This window comes from Plodia interpunctella, chromosome 12 (genome assembly GCF_027563975.2).
Source record: "Plodia interpunctella isolate USDA-ARS_2022_Savannah chromosome 12, ilPloInte3.2, whole genome shotgun sequence".
Taxonomy (NCBI): domain Eukaryota; kingdom Metazoa; phylum Arthropoda; class Insecta; order Lepidoptera; family Pyralidae; genus Plodia; species Plodia interpunctella.
In genome coordinates, this window is record NC_071305.1 from 8,748,798 (window position 1) to 8,770,892 (window position 22,095).

Below are 22,095 nucleotides of genomic sequence, written 5' to 3' on the forward strand. Positions count from 1 at the left end.
ATAGTAGCCACATGAGTTTGTATACCAATCTGACTTATGTATAACAGTTTTCATCGCCCACCACTTGCTTACAGTAAAGGAAAACATCGTGAGGAAACTTAACTCTGGTTGATTATCAACTTGAGTGTGCAATGGGGAAGGCAATGGTAAACCACTATCACTATTAATGGTAAACCATTATTAGTAGTACCAAGTGTGTTTCATTCCACGTAATGACCGCGACCCTCAGCCATGTGGAATACGATTATAAAGAATTCACAAAATGGGAAACCATCAATATGTTAGTCGTCAACAAGAGTCTGTTAAAAATTACTTAATTAGTTTTGCTCTATTTCCACAAACAACTTCAATAAGATAGAGCAACTACGGACAGAAAGCTTCTACCAATATCTAAGAATGTACTTTCCCAACTCGTAGATTAACTTGAGCTTTTTGGTCCATCTAGTTCGAAGCCAAAGCTCCTCTGGAAGCGTTAGGCGAAGTTGCTCAACTTTTATAACACAAACTTAAATATCTTCCGTCTAACTACGATATTTACATTAATACTTTATCTTACACTAGCCTTTAACCGCGGCTTTGGTCGCGATCTTCGCCCACGGGAACAATTATTTTTCCGGGATGAAAGGTATGACCTATGTAAGGTATCCATGCAAAATTTCAAAACGATTGGTTGAGTAGATAAAGAGTGAAGTGGTAACTTTATCCAAGTTATACAAGTTAGGATTAAGATTTTTTTAACACCATTGATATTCGACCCTTTCCACATTTTAACACTTTCGTGGACGCACGACTGTTATAGCAGTTATATTTGACGTTAACTTTGACCTGCGCAGAAAAATGCAAAGTATGCCATTTTGTCTAAACTTGGGTGGCGCGCAGGTTAAAGTCCTTTTGAGTGTCGTCAAGCGTCATTATAATTTAACGGACCACGGGCTCCAATGCACAACGGTGGCGGAGGTAATCAGAAAAGCGCTCAGATGACAGGGACATCGCAAACTTTTGGGAATTGTCAGCTCCTCGAAGGACATTTGGAGCCCGCGGTCATGAATATGCCAAGAAAATAAAACAAGGAAAAAGTAAATTGTAATGGAAAATAAAAGAAAAAAATCTGCACGATTCTCGGGACGTTACGTAGTAAAAGCATTTTATAAGTTTTTCTTGTGCCTTCCTTCGCAAACGGGTGCTATGAATTTTGGTTATGAGCTCGCGGTCGAAGGGAAAAGGTTTACTTTCTTTGGACCCAACGAATACTTGAAGAGTTTGTATTTATCATAATAACGAGCGACACGTCCCGGCCTCGCTCGGGTAGCCGAAACATAATAAATTATTCACCTAAACCTTTCTCAGGAATTTGGGAAAATCGCAAGAAAATTCGTGTAGTACTAGTACTTTTTGAGTTTATCGTGAACAGACAGACAGATGCGGCAGAGGACTTTATTTAATAATATGTATGATAAAATAGAACTCTGCAAGAAACCTCAGTGGATTTAAACGACTGCAAATACAACCGGGACCAACAGCTTAACGTGCCTTCCGAAGCACGAAGGAGCTCAAGATAATACATTTTTTCATCACCCATCTAATGACCGAGAGTGATTTAACCTACCTTCTACCCCGGGCCGAGTGCGCTAATCAGTGCGACATTGAGCTCCGCTACAATTTTTTGTCAAGTTCGCTGGCCCTAAAGAGAATATATCCTTGGGACTCCTCTAAATTACATTCACGACGAGTACTCCCGTTTTCGTTCCGTCATTTTGTAACTTGTGTAATGACGTCTTCAATGTGAGTTATCTGAAGAACCGTAATATTGCATGTTTTTTTCATTTTAAATAAACCCCGCAGAGGAAATTGAATTTTCGTTTCGTTTAAAATATGGCCGTCGCGTACCATAATAGAAAATAGATTTTTGACGTGCTATTTTGTGAGTAGATTTCATAACGACCGTATCTGTATCATACATTATATTTTTTCAGTTTTTATAATTCTGTACCTCATTATTAAGACTCCGGTATTCGTCCGTCCGTCCGTCCGTCACCAGGCTGAGTCTCATGAATCGTGATAGTTAGAAAGTTGAAATTGTCACTCAAACACTATTGGACCGATTTTGATGACAGCACAGAGGTAGACTATACGTTTACGTTGAACGTCTGTTTAATCGCGACAAAAACGTGGAAGTGATCACTGGCGGCATTCAGTATGATTACACTTCGCAGCAAGGAAGACAGATCATTCAGGTTTATATATATATATATATATTCAAGGCGTGACAAAAAAGTCCTATCCGTGCAGTAAGCCGTTCGGAGTTCTCTCGTCGGAAGCCAATCAGTACACCATCAGGTTTAGCGATCGAAAAAAGGAATAATAGCATAATAACGCATTATCAAATTTAACCGACGTGGAATTCAACTCTGTAGGACAAGCAGTAGGTGAAATATAGCCAGTTTGTTTATAGACAGACGGGACAGGAGAAACTCAATAAAAGCTTGTAACAAAATAACCCAACTTATAACGGAACAAATATAGTTATGTAGATCAAACGAGTAACGAATGCCAACATTGTGGTCGCCGATACAGGACGACCCACTAGGCTCCCGCAATCGATACACTTCATAATAAATGTATATGAAACTTGATCGAGTAGTACAGTCGAGCCGACAATAGAGTAGAATATTCCCTAGATACTATTTAGGCCACAGCATTGAACACCAAAAGGGATTCAAATCAAAGATGTTATATTTGTAGTTCTGTACTAAACAGTAAACTCAACTGAAAACTGCACTTTTATCTCTGTATATTTATGTATGTTACAATGTAATTTATATACTCCAATAATATTAGTATTTGCTTTTACTTAAATTTGCAAGCTTTTATCCGCTTTTATATTTATTATATTATTTTATATATTTATTTTTTCCTTTGGGTAATTTCCTAGCAATAATCGAAGTAAAAGCCCAATCTTTACCGCATATCTTAATCAACATCGTTTCTGTACATAGTTCAATTTGTTTGAGCAAAAAATCAAGTGGAAATCCCTGCGAAATCAAATTAAAAGTTTGACACGAAATTGCATTCAAAAAATACTGTAACGAACCAATCTCGCTCTTGTGAAAACACGCTCATTTTTTAGCAGTGAGGAAATGGCGAGACGGGCGTTCGTTTCGGGAAAATTAAATTTTCTATTGGAAGTGATTTGATGAATTATTGCGTGAAATTCGCGATATAATCGGAAATACTTGGGGCATTTAGTAACGTGGTGTTGGTTTTTCGTAATAAATTGACTGTTTGGGATTTAAAATGAAATATTCTATTTCCATACACGATCTTGGTACTTCTTAAGAAAAATACCGAAAAATATTAAATTAGGTAACATAACCATGTCAAAATTACAGTTTTAGTTCAATTGAGTATTGTTTTTTACATAAAATTATTATTTACTAATTTATGATGATCAAACTGTAAGATGTAGCAGTGATTTTACGACCGGCCGCCTGCCTGACTGTAGACCTTTTTTATCAGAATACACGATATGTGCATGTTGTATCACGCAAAGCCCTACATTCCAGCCAAAATTCGTGACACACAATTCAGAAACAATTTAGAAGGAAAACGTAATGAGGGAAAATTGTTTTATTATGTGTTCCCAAATTACAGTTCTAATTTTGAAACGGTGTACGGGCCATTTTTCTCTTAAACCCGATTTTTTTTTCTAAATGTGAATATAATGTTTGATTGTAAACTGATTTGAAATAGGAATGAAAATACGTAAATTAGGGATGATATAAGGATTCACTATAATACAACAGTCAATCTTGAAATATATAGGTATTTTATTTTAAGAATAATGTATAGTTCTTATGGAAATGGGTACTCTTATGGTCGTGTGTATGAATGTAGATACATTAATTTATCGATAAATTATAAAACGATTTTAATTTCAATTCGTAATAGGTAATTGATCACTGTTCTTGATCAATCACAACGCAAAACTAATAAATTATTCATTACAAAAGAAAAGTAACTTTATTATTGTTTTGTATTCATCCCATATACTCCTCATTATTGTTTTAATTACTTCTGTTTGGGTTGATTGAAATCACAATTCAATATTCATTTTCTACATAAGCCGAAATGTTGTTTTAATATTCATACTTTTTGTGAGTTTCCTTATGGTTGTTAGGTGGTAGGGTAATCTCAGGTAGGGTTGGAGTAGGAATAGGCAAAGGCAGACAGTTATATAATAATATAATTAATAAATAAAATACAGACCCCTTCAAGGGTCTATAAATAATTTAAGATATTTTATTATATATATATATATATATATATATATATATATATATATATATATATATATATATATATATATATATATATATATTATTACAGCGTACGTGTGGTACGTGCCGATATCGTTATGGTAATGAATGAGTCAAAATGTGATTTCAAAATATCAAGTGGAACAATAATTTAAAAATTTGAATTTAGAATGAAAGAAATAAAAATCATGCCAGCGCGCACGCGATATGACTAAAGAGGTTTATAACGTTGTGGGCTATATTATTAGTAACACTTCTTATGTTTAAATTCTTATTTATCTGTATATAATGTAGCTGTTTGTTGTTCCAATAAATAAATAAAAAAAAAAGAGGTCATAATGCGTGGCGTTACATGGTAATAAGTTAGATATTCATTTAAAAGAAGAAAACACATACTCATTTGCTATTCGTGATATGACAAGAGGGGGTGGACTGGAGCTTAAGCTATTCAATACCTATATTCCAGGAATTTTTGTGGAGAAAGACAGGATAAAGTATACTACTTTGGGATGAGTTAAAAAATGGAATAAGATATTATGGGGTGAAATCTGTCTTTATTGTTTATGCAAAAATCCGACAAAAAGTTCGTTCTGGTGAGAAAGTCATAAGTTTTAGACACAACTCCACGTAATATAACTCTGTGAGCCTATTTAACTTTATGTCAGTTCGGAATAGTTTTTGCTACCAGTTTAGTATGTAAATAAGAACGTAAATCTATTCGAAGCAACGTGACAGTGATGTAGCGTGGTTGGGACTACACAAAAGTATTCAAAAACTAAGTTTGATATGCAAATTTGGACATTATTTCGACCAACTGAGTCTTGGAGATACTATGGTTATTTTTTACTCAAATTAAAATTCAAAATTTCTTCAATTTAGAGATGATTTCATTCAATTTTGAGTAGTTCGCAGAGCATTTCGACCGCTGCAATGCAGCGGCCGCGCAGTCATTACATTTTTTGTAATTTTAAGAACGACAAGAATTTGTGTTACTGTATGACTTTAAAATAATTATTCTGTACTGTGGTAAAATTTGAGAATTCCTTATTCAAGAAAATTAATGGACCCGCAATTATACCAATACCAGTACCGGATACCATAATCTGTACCAATAATATAATTATCCTACTATTAGAAAATAAATCTGAAAATATAAGGAAAAAAGGCCACAATCACCACCAAAAATAATCACTGAAACCTTCGTGAAACCCGAACCGGGCATAAATTACAAAGGGCGGCAGGTGAGCACAGTCCACATTATAAGTTGCCAAATACTCACCTTTATATTGCGGTGATAGCGGTGATTATACAATGAACTTAGCTACGTTGTTGTGCGGTTCACTGTACAGAGATTTTAAGAGGGATTATATAATGTTTCCCGTTTCCCATCCCGCCATTTTGTCTGTATTTCGGAACGTACCGAGAATTCAGTAATTATTATGCTGGAAGCATGTGTTCTCCTGGATATTAATTGGAATGTATATGATGTCTGGTCTGAGGTAGATTCGACTGTTTCATAGAATCTTAATAAATAATACTTGCCATTTTACTTAGCAAGACGTATTGATTGGACGGACTTGACGCTAAAAGCGTTCTCCAGCAGTCAACCTTCGGGAAATCTGAAAGATTTCAGATTTCGTAGCGATAGTTGTAAAGTTTAATCAATAGGCCTACCATAGTAATAGGGTAGATGACAAGGTCAGAAATGAAAAAAAAAATTTAATTCATCATGACAAGTCATCCATCCCATTACTGGTCGGCCACGAAATAATCCCTATTCATAGTCCTAATACCTATTACTAACGTTCCTATATGGTAACTAGGCGGTCGAGCTCCACTCAGTATTTTCCTAGACATTAGAGCGATATTTTGCCCCGTAGGCACCTCACATCACTTATCATACAAAAATTGCTCGTTTCACAGTATATAAATTAAACGGACATAAGATACATGAATAGACACGCCATATTTCATTGAAAATAAATAGGGTTATAAATTTTAAAATCCTAACCTAAATTTTCATTGCGACAGCCATTTTGAACTCTGAAGTGACAATCTGGGACGAGGTTTTATTTATTTTATGGTCCAGAATGATGGATGACAGTTATCCATTACGGCAGGACATTTAGGTTCCGTGAAGAGAAACATTTTTTTTAATAACGTGGCGCAAAACCGTTACCGGATTATCCGTACTGATAGTAGAAAAGATTGGTTTGCTAGGCGGAAAATATTTGTTTGTTCGTAATACCTTTATTGTTTATAAAAACAAAAAATATATAAACTGAAAAGTACATGATACTACAAAATTAGTAAATGCATTCCCTCCGTAAGATACATTTTCCCGTGGAAGGTCACATTTTGACATCTGATTAGTCGAACTATCAGATAGCCGACGTCAAAGCTCAATTGAACCCTCGTTAATAGCTTGCCTTAACTCGCTTTCTGGCTGCTAATCCATAATCCCTTTGAGTCTGACGCCCCGTGATTGGCTGATGATGCTGATGACCGCTATAATTATCAACAATAGATAGATATTGTGTAAATTGTACTGCGCTTTGCCCGCGTTAATTTTCCGGGATGAAAGGTATGTCATTCTCCATACTTCAAACTACATGTGTGCAAAATTTCAAGAAGATTGGTTAAATAGATAATGCGTGAAGAGGTAACGAACAAACTACTTTTGCATTTATAATATTACAGCGTGAGAGATAGGTAGCTGTCTGTCACGCTGTAACGGCTAATCCGCTGGACCGATTTTGGTGAAATTTACAATATAGTTAATCATAAAACATATCTAAGTTAACGGCGGAGCTGCGGACAATAGCTCGGTAAAAATAAGGAAAGCTTCTTCAAGAAGTGGGCTCTCAGACCACGCGCACATTCATAACTTAACTATATTTTGTTAATCATTTCCTAATTTTAGACAGACAGACTGTAATTTTACAAACTGACTTTCGTTATTTTTTAATTTAAAAACATTTACATAAAAATATCTTATTACTTTTTTATTCTATCATCAAATGTTAAGATTCCTTTCCATTCTCCTAAAATAAATTATTATTTTTTACATAAATTTTGTAATTTATTGCAATAAAGTTTAAAGAAATACACAAAATTGTATTGTAACTTTAACATGATTAACCTTTTATTGTTTGTAATGAAAACGTGTACATTTAAAAAAGGACCTGCTCATTCCTTAAAAGCAGTTAAATGAGTAGACTCATTCTCCTCTGGAAGGTCCAAAAACAATTTCGCTGCTCCCAAAGAATGGAGTGATATACTGAGCCTCCCCTGCGAATAATCAAATTTAATTTTTCCTTCCCGTCATCCCTACAGTTTTGTTTGAACAGCGGCACAATTTTGTTCGAACTTTTTTTAATATAGTTTTAAACAATACATCAATTTGTTGATTGTCAACTTTCGTATTTATAATATTAGTAGCATATACATTTTTGAAAATATAAATTACCACATGGATCAGCACTCTGATCACAATCATAACCTGTTTTGATATACTTTTTGACTATGTATATTATGTAATTATATATATTATTAGAAAAAAGATAAGAAACAATAATAATGGTAAGGCCTTCGGGTATGATAGGGACCAACACAGTTCAAATGAGTTTCTTTCGACATTTCTTCTCAGCAGGGGTCGTTCCGAAATGCCAGTAGTTTGTAGCTTGTGAGAAATTGCTATTTAATATAAAAATTGAGGTGAAAAAAGTGCCTGAGAACGTCTAATTTCTGAACAAATTATTTGAATTTGAGATGCAATTTAATTAGTAGCCTTTATGCCTTCAGGCGACTTGAATAAAAATCTGACACGTTAGCAATAAGACACATGATATTCAATATTGATGATTCAATAGCCAGCTGACGAACTCAATAACCTCATTCAACTTTTTACGTAACTTTGGAGCGTGGTCATTAACTGCGCCAGTTTTTGCGTGAGCTACAATCATTAACGTGATTTTGTTAGTAGACACTAACAAGCTTCTGCCATTTTGATTTTCGTTTCTAATTTGTTAAATATTGACGCGCCTATGAATACAGATACAGTCTTAGTAAAAATTAACCTACAGTTGTTGAAGTTTAGGTGTTTAAAACACCTGCCTGTCGTTAGCCCTTTTTGGGAATGCTACTTGTACCTTAGTCACCACATTCAACAGCCTCGAGAAGAGACAGTCGAGTGGTCCTATTCTACAGCGGGACCACACACCACAAAGAAGATACGCCACTACATTGCAGTTTATTATGCTAAACTAGCAACCCGTCCCGGTTTCGCTCGGGTAAGGATATAATAAAAAAGTAGCCTATATGTTACTCCTGAATGTTTTATCTATAGCATTAAAAAAATTCTTCAAAATCGGTCCAGTAGTTTTGAGCTTATTCATGACAAACAAAATACAAATCTTTTCTGTACGTTCTGTAAGTTATGTATGCCCACAATAGCTAAATGCAAACGTATCTCAGCTGTATCTAATAGGAATCTATTCCCACCGAATAATGTACATAACTACTACCTCAAGTTATCCTGCTAGAACCCTATGCAATGCTAATAGTGACGAATTTCCAATGACTTCAAATATCTTGACGTACTATAGGATGTACAGTCGCAACCACAACGCGTTTCAGCGGAATTACATTTGCATCTTAATTTTATGACTTTATGGTTCGTGTACTATATGAATATACAATGCTGCTTTCAGGTTTTGTGTTCTTTACTACTGTGTTACTTTGTGATCGATACGGTGTTTGTATAATATAGGCAATTCAAAAGTTCGTTTGCCTATTATGCTATAAAAAATAATATACAGATTTCGTTTAAACTCATAGATCAGTGGATCGTCGCTGAGGTTTTTTAGGAGGTATGCTGACCTTCATATAAATAAAGCAATTAATATAAGATATTTATTTATTCCCAATATGAACTTTTGTCTGAAATAAAGATTTTTTAAATTAACCTTCCTAGTAACTATCTATACAGCTTGTTTATTTGTGGTGTGATGTTTTACGATTGCGTATACGAATTCAATACAGCCTCGTTTGTTTGAAATAACTTTATTGCATAAAAAAACAGATACAGAATAAATAGAAAAAAATACTAACAACTTCGGCGTAACTATCCCATGACTTTGATAGCAGACACAGATCGATTGATTTGAATGTAAAAATTGCAACATATATAACACGCGCTTAGTAACATCCGAGGACGACATCTAAGTACCCCGAAATACTCACACATACACAAGAATCTCCAATATTATTAGGTCAATGCAAACAAAGATCCCATTCTTCACAATTGCCTTCTGAAGGGTTCGCCCTCTTGCACAAAATAACTAAATTGAAGAAGATATTCTACTGTGTGTTGCGACTTTGCTATTCACATGTCACTATCAAGTCGATTCGCAGTGAGACGCAGCTAAGCAATGCGCCACAGTGACGCACAGTGACGCATCGACAACCACACCGCAATGTGATTGGTTCGCTGCGTCTCACTTCGAATTGACTCGATAGTGAGTAGTGAAATGCAAACCCTCACTTCGCCCACAGATCATTCTCATCCGGTCTCCCGGTTAAATTCGAAGATGTGACGCCCCAAAGCCAACGGTTCGCATAAAAATTCAACCATACAATTTTTAACATTTGGCTATGCTTTTACAACCGGCCGCCTGCCTGACGTCACCCTTCTTGGGAATGCTATCTATGCAATCAGGGTTACATGTCGAGTGGTCCTATTCTAAAGCGGATCCACACACCACTTGCAGTACTTATATGTCATGTCTGAATATTCCCGAATGGATTCGGGCTTTTGAAACCGGGGAACTCGGGCCTTATATGTCCTAGCATTATTTTATGGTTTTCACCCTAGAGGCTCCACAAACACACCTTTTTGAGACCGTCGAAGCGCGAAGTTATTATGGCTAATCCTATTGGACGAGCTTGATACAATATTTATCAGGGACCTTCAACAAAGGAATACGTCCGCGACCCGAAATTTTTAACCTTTAACGGAGAAATAAAATTATAAATTTAACGCGTGAATGTGACATTGTAGGTCTGAACAGAAAGTGCAGACGATACTTTTCGAAGCAGTGTACACAACTAACCAATTTTACACGACTTTCAAGAGTAGGTCTATGAAAACTACAATACTCATAGGTATAAAAACTTATGTGACTCAAACTCGAGTTGGATTCGAACTTGGTCTTTTTCGATCTCAGGCGAGCACGCTGTATTAAAACAAGGAATGACCATTGAATACCTTTTCACATCATAACAAATACTCCTTTAAAACGGTAAAAATATAACCTCAAAAACCGAAGCGTTTCTTTTATTTTTATACAATTTACACATTACGAAAATACATATTTTTACGGCCCAATAAAACTGGCCAGAAATATCGAGGGTTACTTTGCAAGTCGTTCACGTATGATGGAACGTACCATTGTCGGGTTTTTATAGGCTATTTCTTGCTCAAAAGCTGTTTTAACATCCATCACTTGGTTGAATATGTGTGTAAGTTAGATTGTCATATTTTCATGACCTTGTGGGCAATTTGAATAATATAATTACTTGTTTACTTAGGAGACGACTGTGTTTTGTTTTCTAATAGTGAAAAAATTTATTCATTCAATTTATATTTTACTTTTTATTTGTGTAAAATTTAGCCCGTCAAAAATTATACAAGATTACGTTATGAGACGTTGAGATTTAGAATTTTAATTTTAGTTTGACTGTACCTAGATGTTAAACTAAGAGATACTTGTACCACAGCGTTCACGTATTTCATATGATTACTTGTATTGCATTTAATTTCGTTTTTAAGAAATATCACATAATCTTATATAGATTTTTTTTCGGTGTACCTATTTTGTTATAGATATGATGGCCTTTTAAGGCTTATCTGATTGTTCAGTTCTTGCTAGTTAGCTATTGAAAAATATTGGTTTTCCAAATAAATAAAAATAAAAGAAATGTCCCGGTTGAACTAAACTTGCAACTAACTCATTGATTTGCACTAACACAATCATACTGACTTTAAAAAAATCTTAACAAAAGTCAGTTTAATTTCTGATTCGTCACAACTCTCGATAATTAAGACAATTTTCCACATCAAAAGCTTTATGCGGTGACGGACGTTGTTTAATTATCCCAACGTTATATTTTCCAAATTATTCGATGAGACAGTGAACAACAAGCCTGCCTGATTCATTGTAAAGCCACCCTTATTACCACGACATAGATGTTCTTGTAGTTTAAAGTTATATGTAGTTTGACTATAAAGCAAACTCTCGATATAATTAAACGATAGTCTTTGTGCCTCAGCTGCTATTGGGAGTATGGTATAACCAGTAAATTCGATTTCTCGAAGCCTGAAAGTGCACGGGTTTCAATTTGAGCATGTTGACGTTATTAAACATTATTATTAAACATATTATTATTATTTAGTTTATATTTGTGTTACGGAAGATAAAATCAATTATCAATCATGTCATTGATAAAATTCAAAAATCTTTATTTTCTTAATTGTAGATATTTACAAAGCGTTGGTAATAACATTGATTCCCTTACATTTTACTCTGGAAAGATGCGCGAATATTATAATGTCAAATAATTAAAACTATATCATTTTATAAAAAAATACGATAATTATTATGTATAATATTTATAACAATATAAAAACAAACATGAAAAGAAATATAAAGAGGAATGAAAAGAAATATTAAATTCATGTTCCATAACGCCACCAATTTGCTAAGATATTTAAAGTTAGAATGACTGTGGAAAATTGGAAAATTTTTCACAATTATACTTGCTTTGTCAAAAAGTTTTGATCTCTTCCTGTCTCCAACACAATACACTCAAAAGACTTTAAATAGGGACATTTTAGACTGACATATTTACTTATTTTAAAGGAAAAAAAAATTACATACAATTTTAAGTTTTACATCATTATATCATAATTTGAACTGAAAACTTTGATGATTTCATAATTAGGAGTAGTATTTGCTATCCTGTTTATTAATTTATATTTAACGAATCTGTACTAGACCTAACAATATGACTACTATATAAACTCCTGTGGTTGTCGAACTAGGCAATTTATATATAAATATTTCCAAAGAGAATTGACGTCAGGTAGACGGCTTATTAATCAAAGCCAACTGTTAAAAAATTAAAGATAAATCCTTTGATTTCAAATGGAGCACGGGTTTCAGGCGATACAGCCGAGAAAATAACTGGGACTATACTAAAATCATCTGAGAGTGAAGCACAAAGTATACCTGTATTATAATTGGTGTTTTTCCCTTGTTCCAGCGTCCGCGTCAGCAGAGCCTGGGTGGAGTGCTTCGCCGCGAGGGGAACTGGAAGTGCTTCCTGCTGACCCTCATGATCACTGGGTGTTTGGGCTCCGTGGTGTGGTGCAACACGGCTGAGATCGACCGCGACGTCATCGACCTAGACTCGTGAGTAACAGGAATCAGTTGGTGTTTCGCTGCAAGGCTACTGGAAGTGCTTCCTGCTGACTGGTGTTTGGACTTCTTGGTCTGGTGCAACACTATTGGAGATTGGCCTTGACGTCTTCGACCTATTCGTAAGTTGGTGGAAACAGCTGATGTTTCTCTGCAAGGCCTCGGCAAGGAAGTGCTTCCTGCTGACTCTGATGATTCATATATAAATTAAGTATTTGTGTGGGATGTTTAATGTTGAATGAATTAAATTGTAAGATAAATAAAATGAGTCTACACTAGATGGAGTTTCCATAAGCATTAGCAGTTATCATTTGTCAATTATAGGATTAATTGACTGGCCACTAATATGAAATTTTAATCAGATTGTGTACAGATTGAACAGTTTAATAAAAATCAGTAAATGAGATGTTGATATTCATCCTATAGTATTTGCGTAAAAAGTAACAAACAGCCATCCATTCCCACAAATTTTCACGTTAATAGATATATCTTTTACACATCATTATTTTATCGAATCTCTTCTGAAAAATTGAACATTTTTTGCTTTGTTGGTTTCTTTCGAGCTATTGGTTCGAATTTTCTACCCAATGAACGGGACTTTATATTTACTCCAAATTGCTTAAAACTGTGAAAAGAATCGCCGGTCTCAGCCACATTTACTCGACTGCTAAAAGAATAAATGTATTAATTAGATACAGACACATAGCTATTTAAATAAATGATGTTGTATTGTTTTTTGTACGGGATTACTGAACAAATGTACTCAAATTTCATTTTAGGTTTTTTTTTTCATTTGTTTTCTCAATTAGCAAACGTAATTCATGTTAATTAGATTCAATCTGATCAAATTCAAATTCAAAATTGTTTATTCAATGTAGGATAATATACATCACTTATTGACGTCAAAAAATTACTTAAACTATCTACGTAAGTCTAGTACCTACTGCCGACTTCCAAAGCGCAGGTGAAGAAGAAGCGGCGCAACAAACTTCACGCAGCCTTTTCTTCAAGGACGTCAATAAACAAATATAGGTCTTATACATATATTAAAAACTTCGAATGAAGTTTTCGAACGAAGTTTTCGAACGATCGAACTTAGTATGAAAAGTAATTTTTATTCCCTCCGGAGGGTTTATATTCTTCTATTGTCGGAAACTGTTTTATTTAATGTACTAAGTGTTTATAAAAATTTGTACAGTGAATAAAGAATTACCTTATATGTATAATATAGATAAAAAGACATTGGAATAAGGAATGTAGCGTGCTCGAAGAGAGGCTTATGCTCAACTGTGGGCAGAAAAAGGCTCAAATGATGATGAAATTTTGATCATATAGATGCATCTTGTGTAAAACATTAATAAAACATATATTTAAACCTTTCACACTATTTATTATTGAAAACCGCACTAAAATCAGTTAGGTATACTTTTGAGTTTATCACGTTATAAAACCAAAAAATGTAATGTAATTACTAACATCTAAAACAGTTTCATCTTCCGCAGGACGCCAATCAAACGCACGGTCAGGCAGTCACCATGCGACGTCGGCTACGCGTACATTCCCATCGCTTTCGTGATGCTGCTCTACTTGGTGTACCTGGTGGAATGCTACCACAGCACGGCCAGGATCCAGCTGGCAAGGAGGGTAGATGTCGCTGCTGTCAACGCAAGAGTGCACGCTATGAGGACAGCTACACCAAGGGTCTGGTAAGTTTAGTTACGTCTAGTTTTTGTCACACTACATGTACAATATGAATCCATTGTGTTAGTAATCTTAAAAACTAATTGTGTTAGGTTAGTAATTATATTCAACTCGAGATTTGGTTATTTTTATTCAATGGCCAATTAGAGGACAATCCCCACTATCGGCTATCGCCTTCAGGGCGCTGTTGCTGCCCCCGCGCACCCTGCGCAGCAGTGACGCGGCTTTCTTCCGTAGAATAAAAAAAGCGATCTACTTGAGAAGCTAAATACAAACAATTCTTATATAGGACCTGATTTTTTATAAAAATTATAATTATGAATAATAAAGAGATTCCAGCACGTCGCCGCTTGGAAGGGTTCCAAGAAGGCTGTATTAGAGTAAAGAGTTTTAATCTCTAGAACATGACAACTAAAAAGAGAAAAATGTTGTCATGACAGTTGGTTGTTATTTTTCTGAGATGGTACAATTGTTGTAATGATTTAATGTATTTATTATATAAACAAGTGATGTTTTATCTCCATACCCTGTGCATATTTTATGATAGTTTATCTACGGTACTCAACAGGCTGACAGCATTACCGTTCTGAACCGCTATGGAAATCCTCTGTGCAAAGTAATTGCCCGCCCTTGGATCGCCCTTTACCTCAGACGCGCTCAGTTAAAAAGGATTTTTGCCTCAGGACCCCATGGGCCCATCGTCTCAAATAAGCATAATTAATTAGCATTAAGCTTGTATTGCGGGTCCGATGAACATAAACCCGCACCACCTGCAGACAATACTTGTGATCACAAGTACAAAATATTTACCCACACTAGGAATATAACTCTAGATAGCGGACGAACGTGACTACTACGCCCGGAGGTCATCGGATCGAACAGCAAAGAAAAGGCAATCTCAATTATATCTGACATTATTTTGATCTTGTATCTTGCTATTGACTTCACAAGCCTTTACAGATTTATTGTTATGTTGAGAGTTATGTGGCAAGATGAGAACAGACCAGATGGCTTCGAATCAATTCGATGGTGAGTTGTAATACTCGTAGTAAAGACACACTATACACACAGAGAAGAACCAGAGAAGAAGCCTTCTTTTATAAAAATACCAAAGCGAATAAAATACCAAATTCGTCGTCTTAAAAATCTGAGATATGCCAAAATTCTTCTTCTTCTACATCTAATTTTGTTCTCTGAGAACACAAACTTCCTCCGATGTACGAGCTTCACGGTCTTGTGCGTTTTTTCCCCATGACGGGCCTCCAATCTTAGCTATGTCATCACCCTTACGGGCAGCCAATTTGTCTTGCTTTCTTCATCAATCAATTCTTGCATTCTTCGTTCGTACGTCCATCCATCCATACGACATGATCTATCCATTTCTTCGGAGTATCTTCAGAGTATCGGACCTTTTGGCTAAGAATAATATTCTTAGCCTTAGATATTCTTAGAATATCCATAATAAACATAATACAGCCATTTTTAGATTTGATAAACTCAAACCTACTTTGAGGAGAATCTAAATTATGAAAAGAAGGACAGCTATATAGAGCGTGTTTAGTACCATGCCATTTGCACATTTTTCCTATGCCATAGTCACACCGTTATCACTCTGAACAACCAATGAGGTAATATGAGTTTTTCTTACGCGAATTATTAGTTGACGGTAAAATAATAATAACTAAGATCACCATTATTATATCTCAAACAAATAGAAAAACTACCGTAGTCAGTTTTCCAAAAAAGCTGCTCGTGTTTTATTCATAGCCCGAATAAACTGGTATAGCTGTCGTAAACCAGTAGCAACTCCCGTTTATGACCTTCTTGCAAATTAATTTTGAACTGCACATAAAAAAATGAATTTCCGGAAAATCTAATAAATTTCTGGGAAATCGGTGACATAAACTTTAAATAATTGTTTTATTCATTCGTATTTGTGTATTTTAGATTAGTGTTATTGCTTTATTTCAATACAGTCAGTGAGACTATAAATACAGCCGAATCTTAAAATAAAGGTTTATTTTTCAAGCACGCTTCGTGGCGTCACAGCCCCGTATGTAGCCTCCCGGCTCCCGACAAACGAGGTTGAGATCAACCACAAAATTCAATTTAACCCGCCTAAAACAAAAAGTTGTTGTTGAATCGATGATATAAGTTCCATTAGCTTTGACCTAATTAATATGGGTTACGTTTGTAAATTTATCGTTCATTGAAGTCGACGATTCAACAACTGGTTGTAGTAAATGATAAGAGAAATATTTAGAGTGCAGCACGAATGTGACATCGCAAACGCGAAACTAAGAGAGAATATTAAATCGAAATCTAGTTTACAAAAGTGGAGAGGAATGATAGTGACAAGAGGCGCTGAAAGGCCATTAAACATCAAAATAGATATATTTCAAATCAAATCAAATCATATTCTAGAAGAAAATTGCACTTTTCTTCTACAGAACTAGATTTAAGGTGAATACGAAAAGGTAACAAGCGTTGTGGAAAATTTATTAATTACACTAGGTATTTATAAAATCTTTTGTAGTTGCGTTTTCCCCTGTAAATCGAGAGAACTGATTTATCAGTGTGTGAGTAGACTAACAAACAATTATTAGTAGGTACTCCGTAGTACCTACTAATTCCATGCAAACAATAGATTGATGTGTGACTCACCCCCTCCTCCGTCCCGCGCCGCGCACCTACCCTTCGGTCGCCCACCGCCACCGCGCTGACCATACACCATACCGAAAGTTAAATCGAAACAGCTCAGAAAATATACATTTTACCACAGGCACGAGTACATTACGGTACGGCGGTACCCTACACCGATCTCATGAATAACTAATGGTAACAAAATTAAGTTTCCAAATTGCTCTTCGAAATAGAAGCACAGATTGTCGCTCTGCACGCTCATAAAGCGTGATTAGTGTTGTTATTGTATGGAACATAATAAATGAGCTTTTCGCCTGTCGAAGTTTCGCTTTTAGAGATTTCTAAACTGCTCGCCTAAATAAAATAAAATAGCTTTTTAATACGTGAAGTTCCGCTCATAATTATTATCGCTATTTGTCTGTTCCGTTTTTGATGAATTTGGTATGCATGTAGTTAAAGACCCCCATTGAAACATAGGCTTTTTTTTTCAAAAATCAACCCAAGTCATAATAATCGCGTTGAAAGTTTGTATGAAAATCATGTTTGTTTCAAATTCACGCGGGCGAAGCCGCGGGCAGAAACTCGTACATTATACACACCATTTCAATCGATCGCAATAAATTAAATAACATTAGATCACCTAACTAGAACTGATAACTTTCAGAGTATAACCTTAAATGTTTTTACCTATGTCTTGCTGTCAAATTTAGTAAATTACGATAGTCACAAAACGTACTTTAGTTTAAAGTGTACTTTTTAAATATATAACAGGGTTAGAAAATATCACGAATAACGACCTCCGTCAGCAATCTGAAGATCGTAGGGTTCGAATCCCAGCGCGGGAAAATATTTGCACATGTAATCAAAAATATTTGTACAATTCCCTTGGGAAGACGCGGTTAAAAGCTATTACATTAATAAAATATTTAAAAAACGTGGCAATCGGCATTAAAAATTGATGTTTCTCATGCAGGTGGAAGGCAATATGTTATCACTACGTGCGGAGAAAGAGGCAGGTTACGAGATATCGCAACGGAGACGCTTACACGACCACGCAGGTATGTCGCGTAAAATAAATATAAAATTATAAAATTTAATTCATTCATTCTTCCTTTGAACTCATTAATTCTTCCTTTGAACTCATTCATTCTTCCTTTGAACTCATTCATTCTTCCTTTGAACTCATTCATTCTTCCTTTGAACTTATTCATTCTTCCTTTGAACTCATTCAGTCTTCCTAGGGGTAAAAAAGTTCACATACCAATTACACTATTATACAACTTTCTGATTGTGGAACCGATATAAGAGTAAGGTCGCTCAACTGTCCCCTGTGAAAGCGACATAATTGAACTGCTTGAGTGATAAAGATCGAATGAAAGCAAATAATAAGAAGTCAGTACGAGCGCACTCACTGCGTCAAATGTAAAAATAAATAATTCCTATCTTTTGAACACTCGAAAATGTTTTTACGAACTATTGACGGCCGGCAACGCGCGCGGCATACCAAAATACGAGAGTTTTAAAAGCGATCCAGTATTTCATTCGTTTTGTTTATTTTTTTTTTTAACGGACACCATTCGAAATTTCAATTTTGCGATGACGATTTTCATTTTTTTTTTGTAAAAGATAAAAAATAGAAAGTTAAAGATATATAAATGAACAGACTCAAAACACATTTGTTTTGAATCTGCTCGTTTAATATTTATCTATCTCTTTCAGCTCAGATGAATGAGATGTCTTACGGTGTCTTACTCAGCCAAAGAGATCTTAAGCCAAACGTCCGCTTTCCTACTATATTTTTCATTTCGCATGGTGTTCGTCATCATTATTGGTCAGTTAGTTGAAGGTTATAGTCAATGGTTAGTTAGTTGAAGCGGTGGCAGTGTAATGGTTAAGACGCCTGTCTGTGGATCGAAAGTTATCAAGTTCGTATCCTACTCATGCCATATGAGTTTGTATACCAATCTGGCTCATATATAGTAGTTTTCATAGACCACCACTTGCTTCCGGTGAAGGAAAACATCGTGACGAAACCTGCACACTGGTGGACAGTTTAGTTCACTAGTGTGTACGCGACTATCTGCCACAAGATGCTGGTAAGTAGTCGTGAAGTCATGTCAGATGCCTTTAGGCGACTTGAATAAAATCCGACACCAGTGTCAGCAATAACACATTCGATATGATGATGTTTGGTTAGCACATATCCTCTATAACGACGCGAGCCAGCACTTCTCAGGTTTTCTTCTTCTGCCAAGACCTAAAATCAGAAGCTGAATAGCCAGTATGGTTCTTTAAATAATTTACCGATGTATAAAAAACCTTGATAGCTGGATAGGAAACATCAACATTCCCAAAGTGGTTTTAAGCAGACCTGTGAGTATCTTATGAGTGAAAGACAGATGTTTAACTTACACACGAACAGATTGCCGATGCACATATTGAATTATAAATTAATCCAGACGTATCGAGCCTGCCGAAGCAATCAAATTACCTTGTTCGCCTCCGGGATATACAACTTGTATACCAGTCAATTTGGTTTGATTATCTGTGTACTGAAAATTACATTGTAGTATTAATTAACGACGACATATACATTGAATAACCCTATATTTGTTCCATTTCAAATCGGTATATGTAATGCCGGCTAAACACCGAAATTTTAAGAATTCGCCGTAAGTACGTTGCTGGTTTTTCAATGGGGTAAATAAATACAAACAATGTTCATTCATTCGCGTCATAATATGCGCGCTTAATTAATACAAGAAAGATATATGTGCAACGGCAGACTTACTATTAACCCTTACAATCAATCGACGATATGTTGAGACATAACACTAGTTATACCTACGTTCCTACCCGCATGTGTACACAAATATACGTAACTACCTCTAAATAGAAAGATTTTAAGGCGTAAGGCTTATTGTTATACTTTTCTTTTCCAGTATTATTCAAACGTAGGAGTTATAACAGTAACAATTATAATTATACCAATATAGGATGACATACCGAGTTGAAGAAAAAGAAACATTTCAAACCACATTGAAAATAAAATGTTAGGACATTTCATACGACACGATGCCTTCTTCAGATATATGATATTATATTATAGAAAGGAAAGTGGAAGGTAGAAGGGGCCCAGGAAAACTAAGACATATTTACACCAGACAAATCGAATAAGTGGGTGTCGTGTCGTATCAAGAAGCGAAGGAGTTGGCTTTGGAGAGAGAACAATGTAGGGAACTCTACCGACGAGAGCCTCGCTTTAAATTACATGATGAAGATGTCTATTTTAATCCATATATCATTTGGTATTTCTGGAAAGACATGATTTGATCCATTTCGTAGTACAACGCCATCAATTTGTAATGAAAAAGTGTCTGTTAAATTTCTACAGGTATACTACGAAAGGGTAAACACCCACAGTGCGAGTACATCCTTCGCGCATGCTTGTTGCGGACAACGTGACGCGTCCAGAAACCTGGTGCTTGACACCAAGACCCCCATCACTAAGGTCCGGTTTAGTAAAGGCTTTGCCTTTGCTAACATCGAAGCTGCCAGCGGTAAGTGCTACATAATCTTTTTCTCTCTATACTTTCTCTCTCACTCTCGGTGACATTTTGGAGTCAAAGCATGAAATATTCCTTAAAATTTTGCAGATTCCACTGTTTTAAAATCGGCCGCTTGCTTGACGCGAACCCTCCTAAGCTAAGGTTAATGTCCCTTGGTCACCTCGTACGATTTTCACGGGGTTAGAAGTGACCTGCATCCGATATTTTACCCAAAAAGGAAGTTCCCATGGCTGGGTTGGTTTGCGCAAGAGTCGATTTTGACTTACTTTAATTTAATCAACTTTACCAATGTGCCAAAAATCAAAAAATCAACCAAAAATATTATATTTTTCGATTATCCTGTTTTATCTAATTGCTGTGCCTTCTGTTCCTTTTCCCTCCGAATCACTTCATGCCTTCATTCAACATTTAAGAACAAAAGACTTTTTGGTGAAGTTCCTTCATCTCTCTCTCCAGCCATATAAAGTTCTTCTATAAGATACAAAATCCAATCTATTTCCTATAATTTTTATTTCGTTGATGAATATTTTTTATACGGATTGTTTATCTAGATTTTCATGATATTAGAACCAACTTTGAAGTCGCTAATGATATGACGGGAACAAGAATTTATTACAGAAATTAATTGGTTATGATCTAACGAATCAAAAATTCACAGCGTTAGCTTCAGATATACATTTTCAGAAATTCCGCTCATTTTATATTGACTTAATTTCCCAAAGATACATTACGTTTACTTGGAAGAAGATTAATATTTATTTGATCTTTCAGAGTTTGAAGATCAGAGATCGAGGTTTTTCGCGGAACATGAAAGGTTCGATGACTTCATGGAAATGAGGGAGGGCCTCGACTTGATCGGAGTGAGCTCCTTTAAGGAGTACATGGTGGCTTACAGGTAATTTGCTGGAGACTCGTAGGTACCTAGGTACCTATCTAATATTAATTAATTTAATTTTTGTCGTAAAAAGGAATACAATTGGGTAGAAACTGGTTTCAAACAAAGATCGATTTTACTCCGTCTCTACTAGTTACGAACTCGCCAAAAGAGATACAATATGGGACTATCTATATAGGTACTTAAGTAATAGACATTGCTGATTCATTGGTAGGTACTCATATTCAAATAAGCGAATGGTGGCTCTCTCAAATGTGGGAACACATTTAGAGATTGTCCATATACAACATTTGCAATTGAATAAAGACTTTATTCTCATTCAAGTTTTAGAAAAGTCATTTTATTTCAGGGAGGCAGACCGGTGTCCGTGGTATTCGTCTCAATTTCTTTTTTGGACTCTCTCCTGCCTTCTGCTATCCTGGCCGCTTCGGATTCTCATAGAATGTAACACAGCTTACGTACATTACACGGTAAGTGTTAGATTATAAAAA

At 35.4% G+C, this 22,095-nt stretch overlaps 2 protein-coding genes across 4 annotated transcripts in view; one reads left to right on the forward strand and one right to left on the reverse strand.

Moving 5' to 3' along the window:
- LOC128674068 (uncharacterized) overlaps positions 1-22,095 on the reverse strand; it is a 106,050-nt gene that overhangs the window by 58,731 nt on the left and 25,224 nt on the right. The window lies entirely within an intron of this gene.
- LOC128674066 (transmembrane protein 151B-like) overlaps positions 1-22,095 on the forward strand; it is a 50,597-nt gene that overhangs the window by 23,577 nt on the left and 4,925 nt on the right. The window contains exons 2-7 of one of the 3 annotated variants that reach the window (XM_053752357.2): positions 12,642-12,790; positions 14,284-14,502; positions 18,114-18,198; positions 20,535-20,700; positions 21,481-21,604; positions 21,954-22,074. In XM_053752357.2, coding sequence (XP_053608332.1) covers positions 12,642-12,790; positions 14,284-14,502; positions 18,114-18,198; positions 20,535-20,700; positions 21,481-21,604; positions 21,954-22,074 — 864 coding nt within the window. Of the gene's footprint in view, positions 1-12,641; positions 12,791-14,283; positions 14,503-15,068; positions 15,527-18,113; positions 18,199-20,534; positions 20,701-21,480; positions 21,605-21,953; positions 22,075-22,095 lie in introns of those variants that run through there. The other 2 variants (XM_053752358.2, XM_053752359.1) reach the window with 2 other exon arrangements.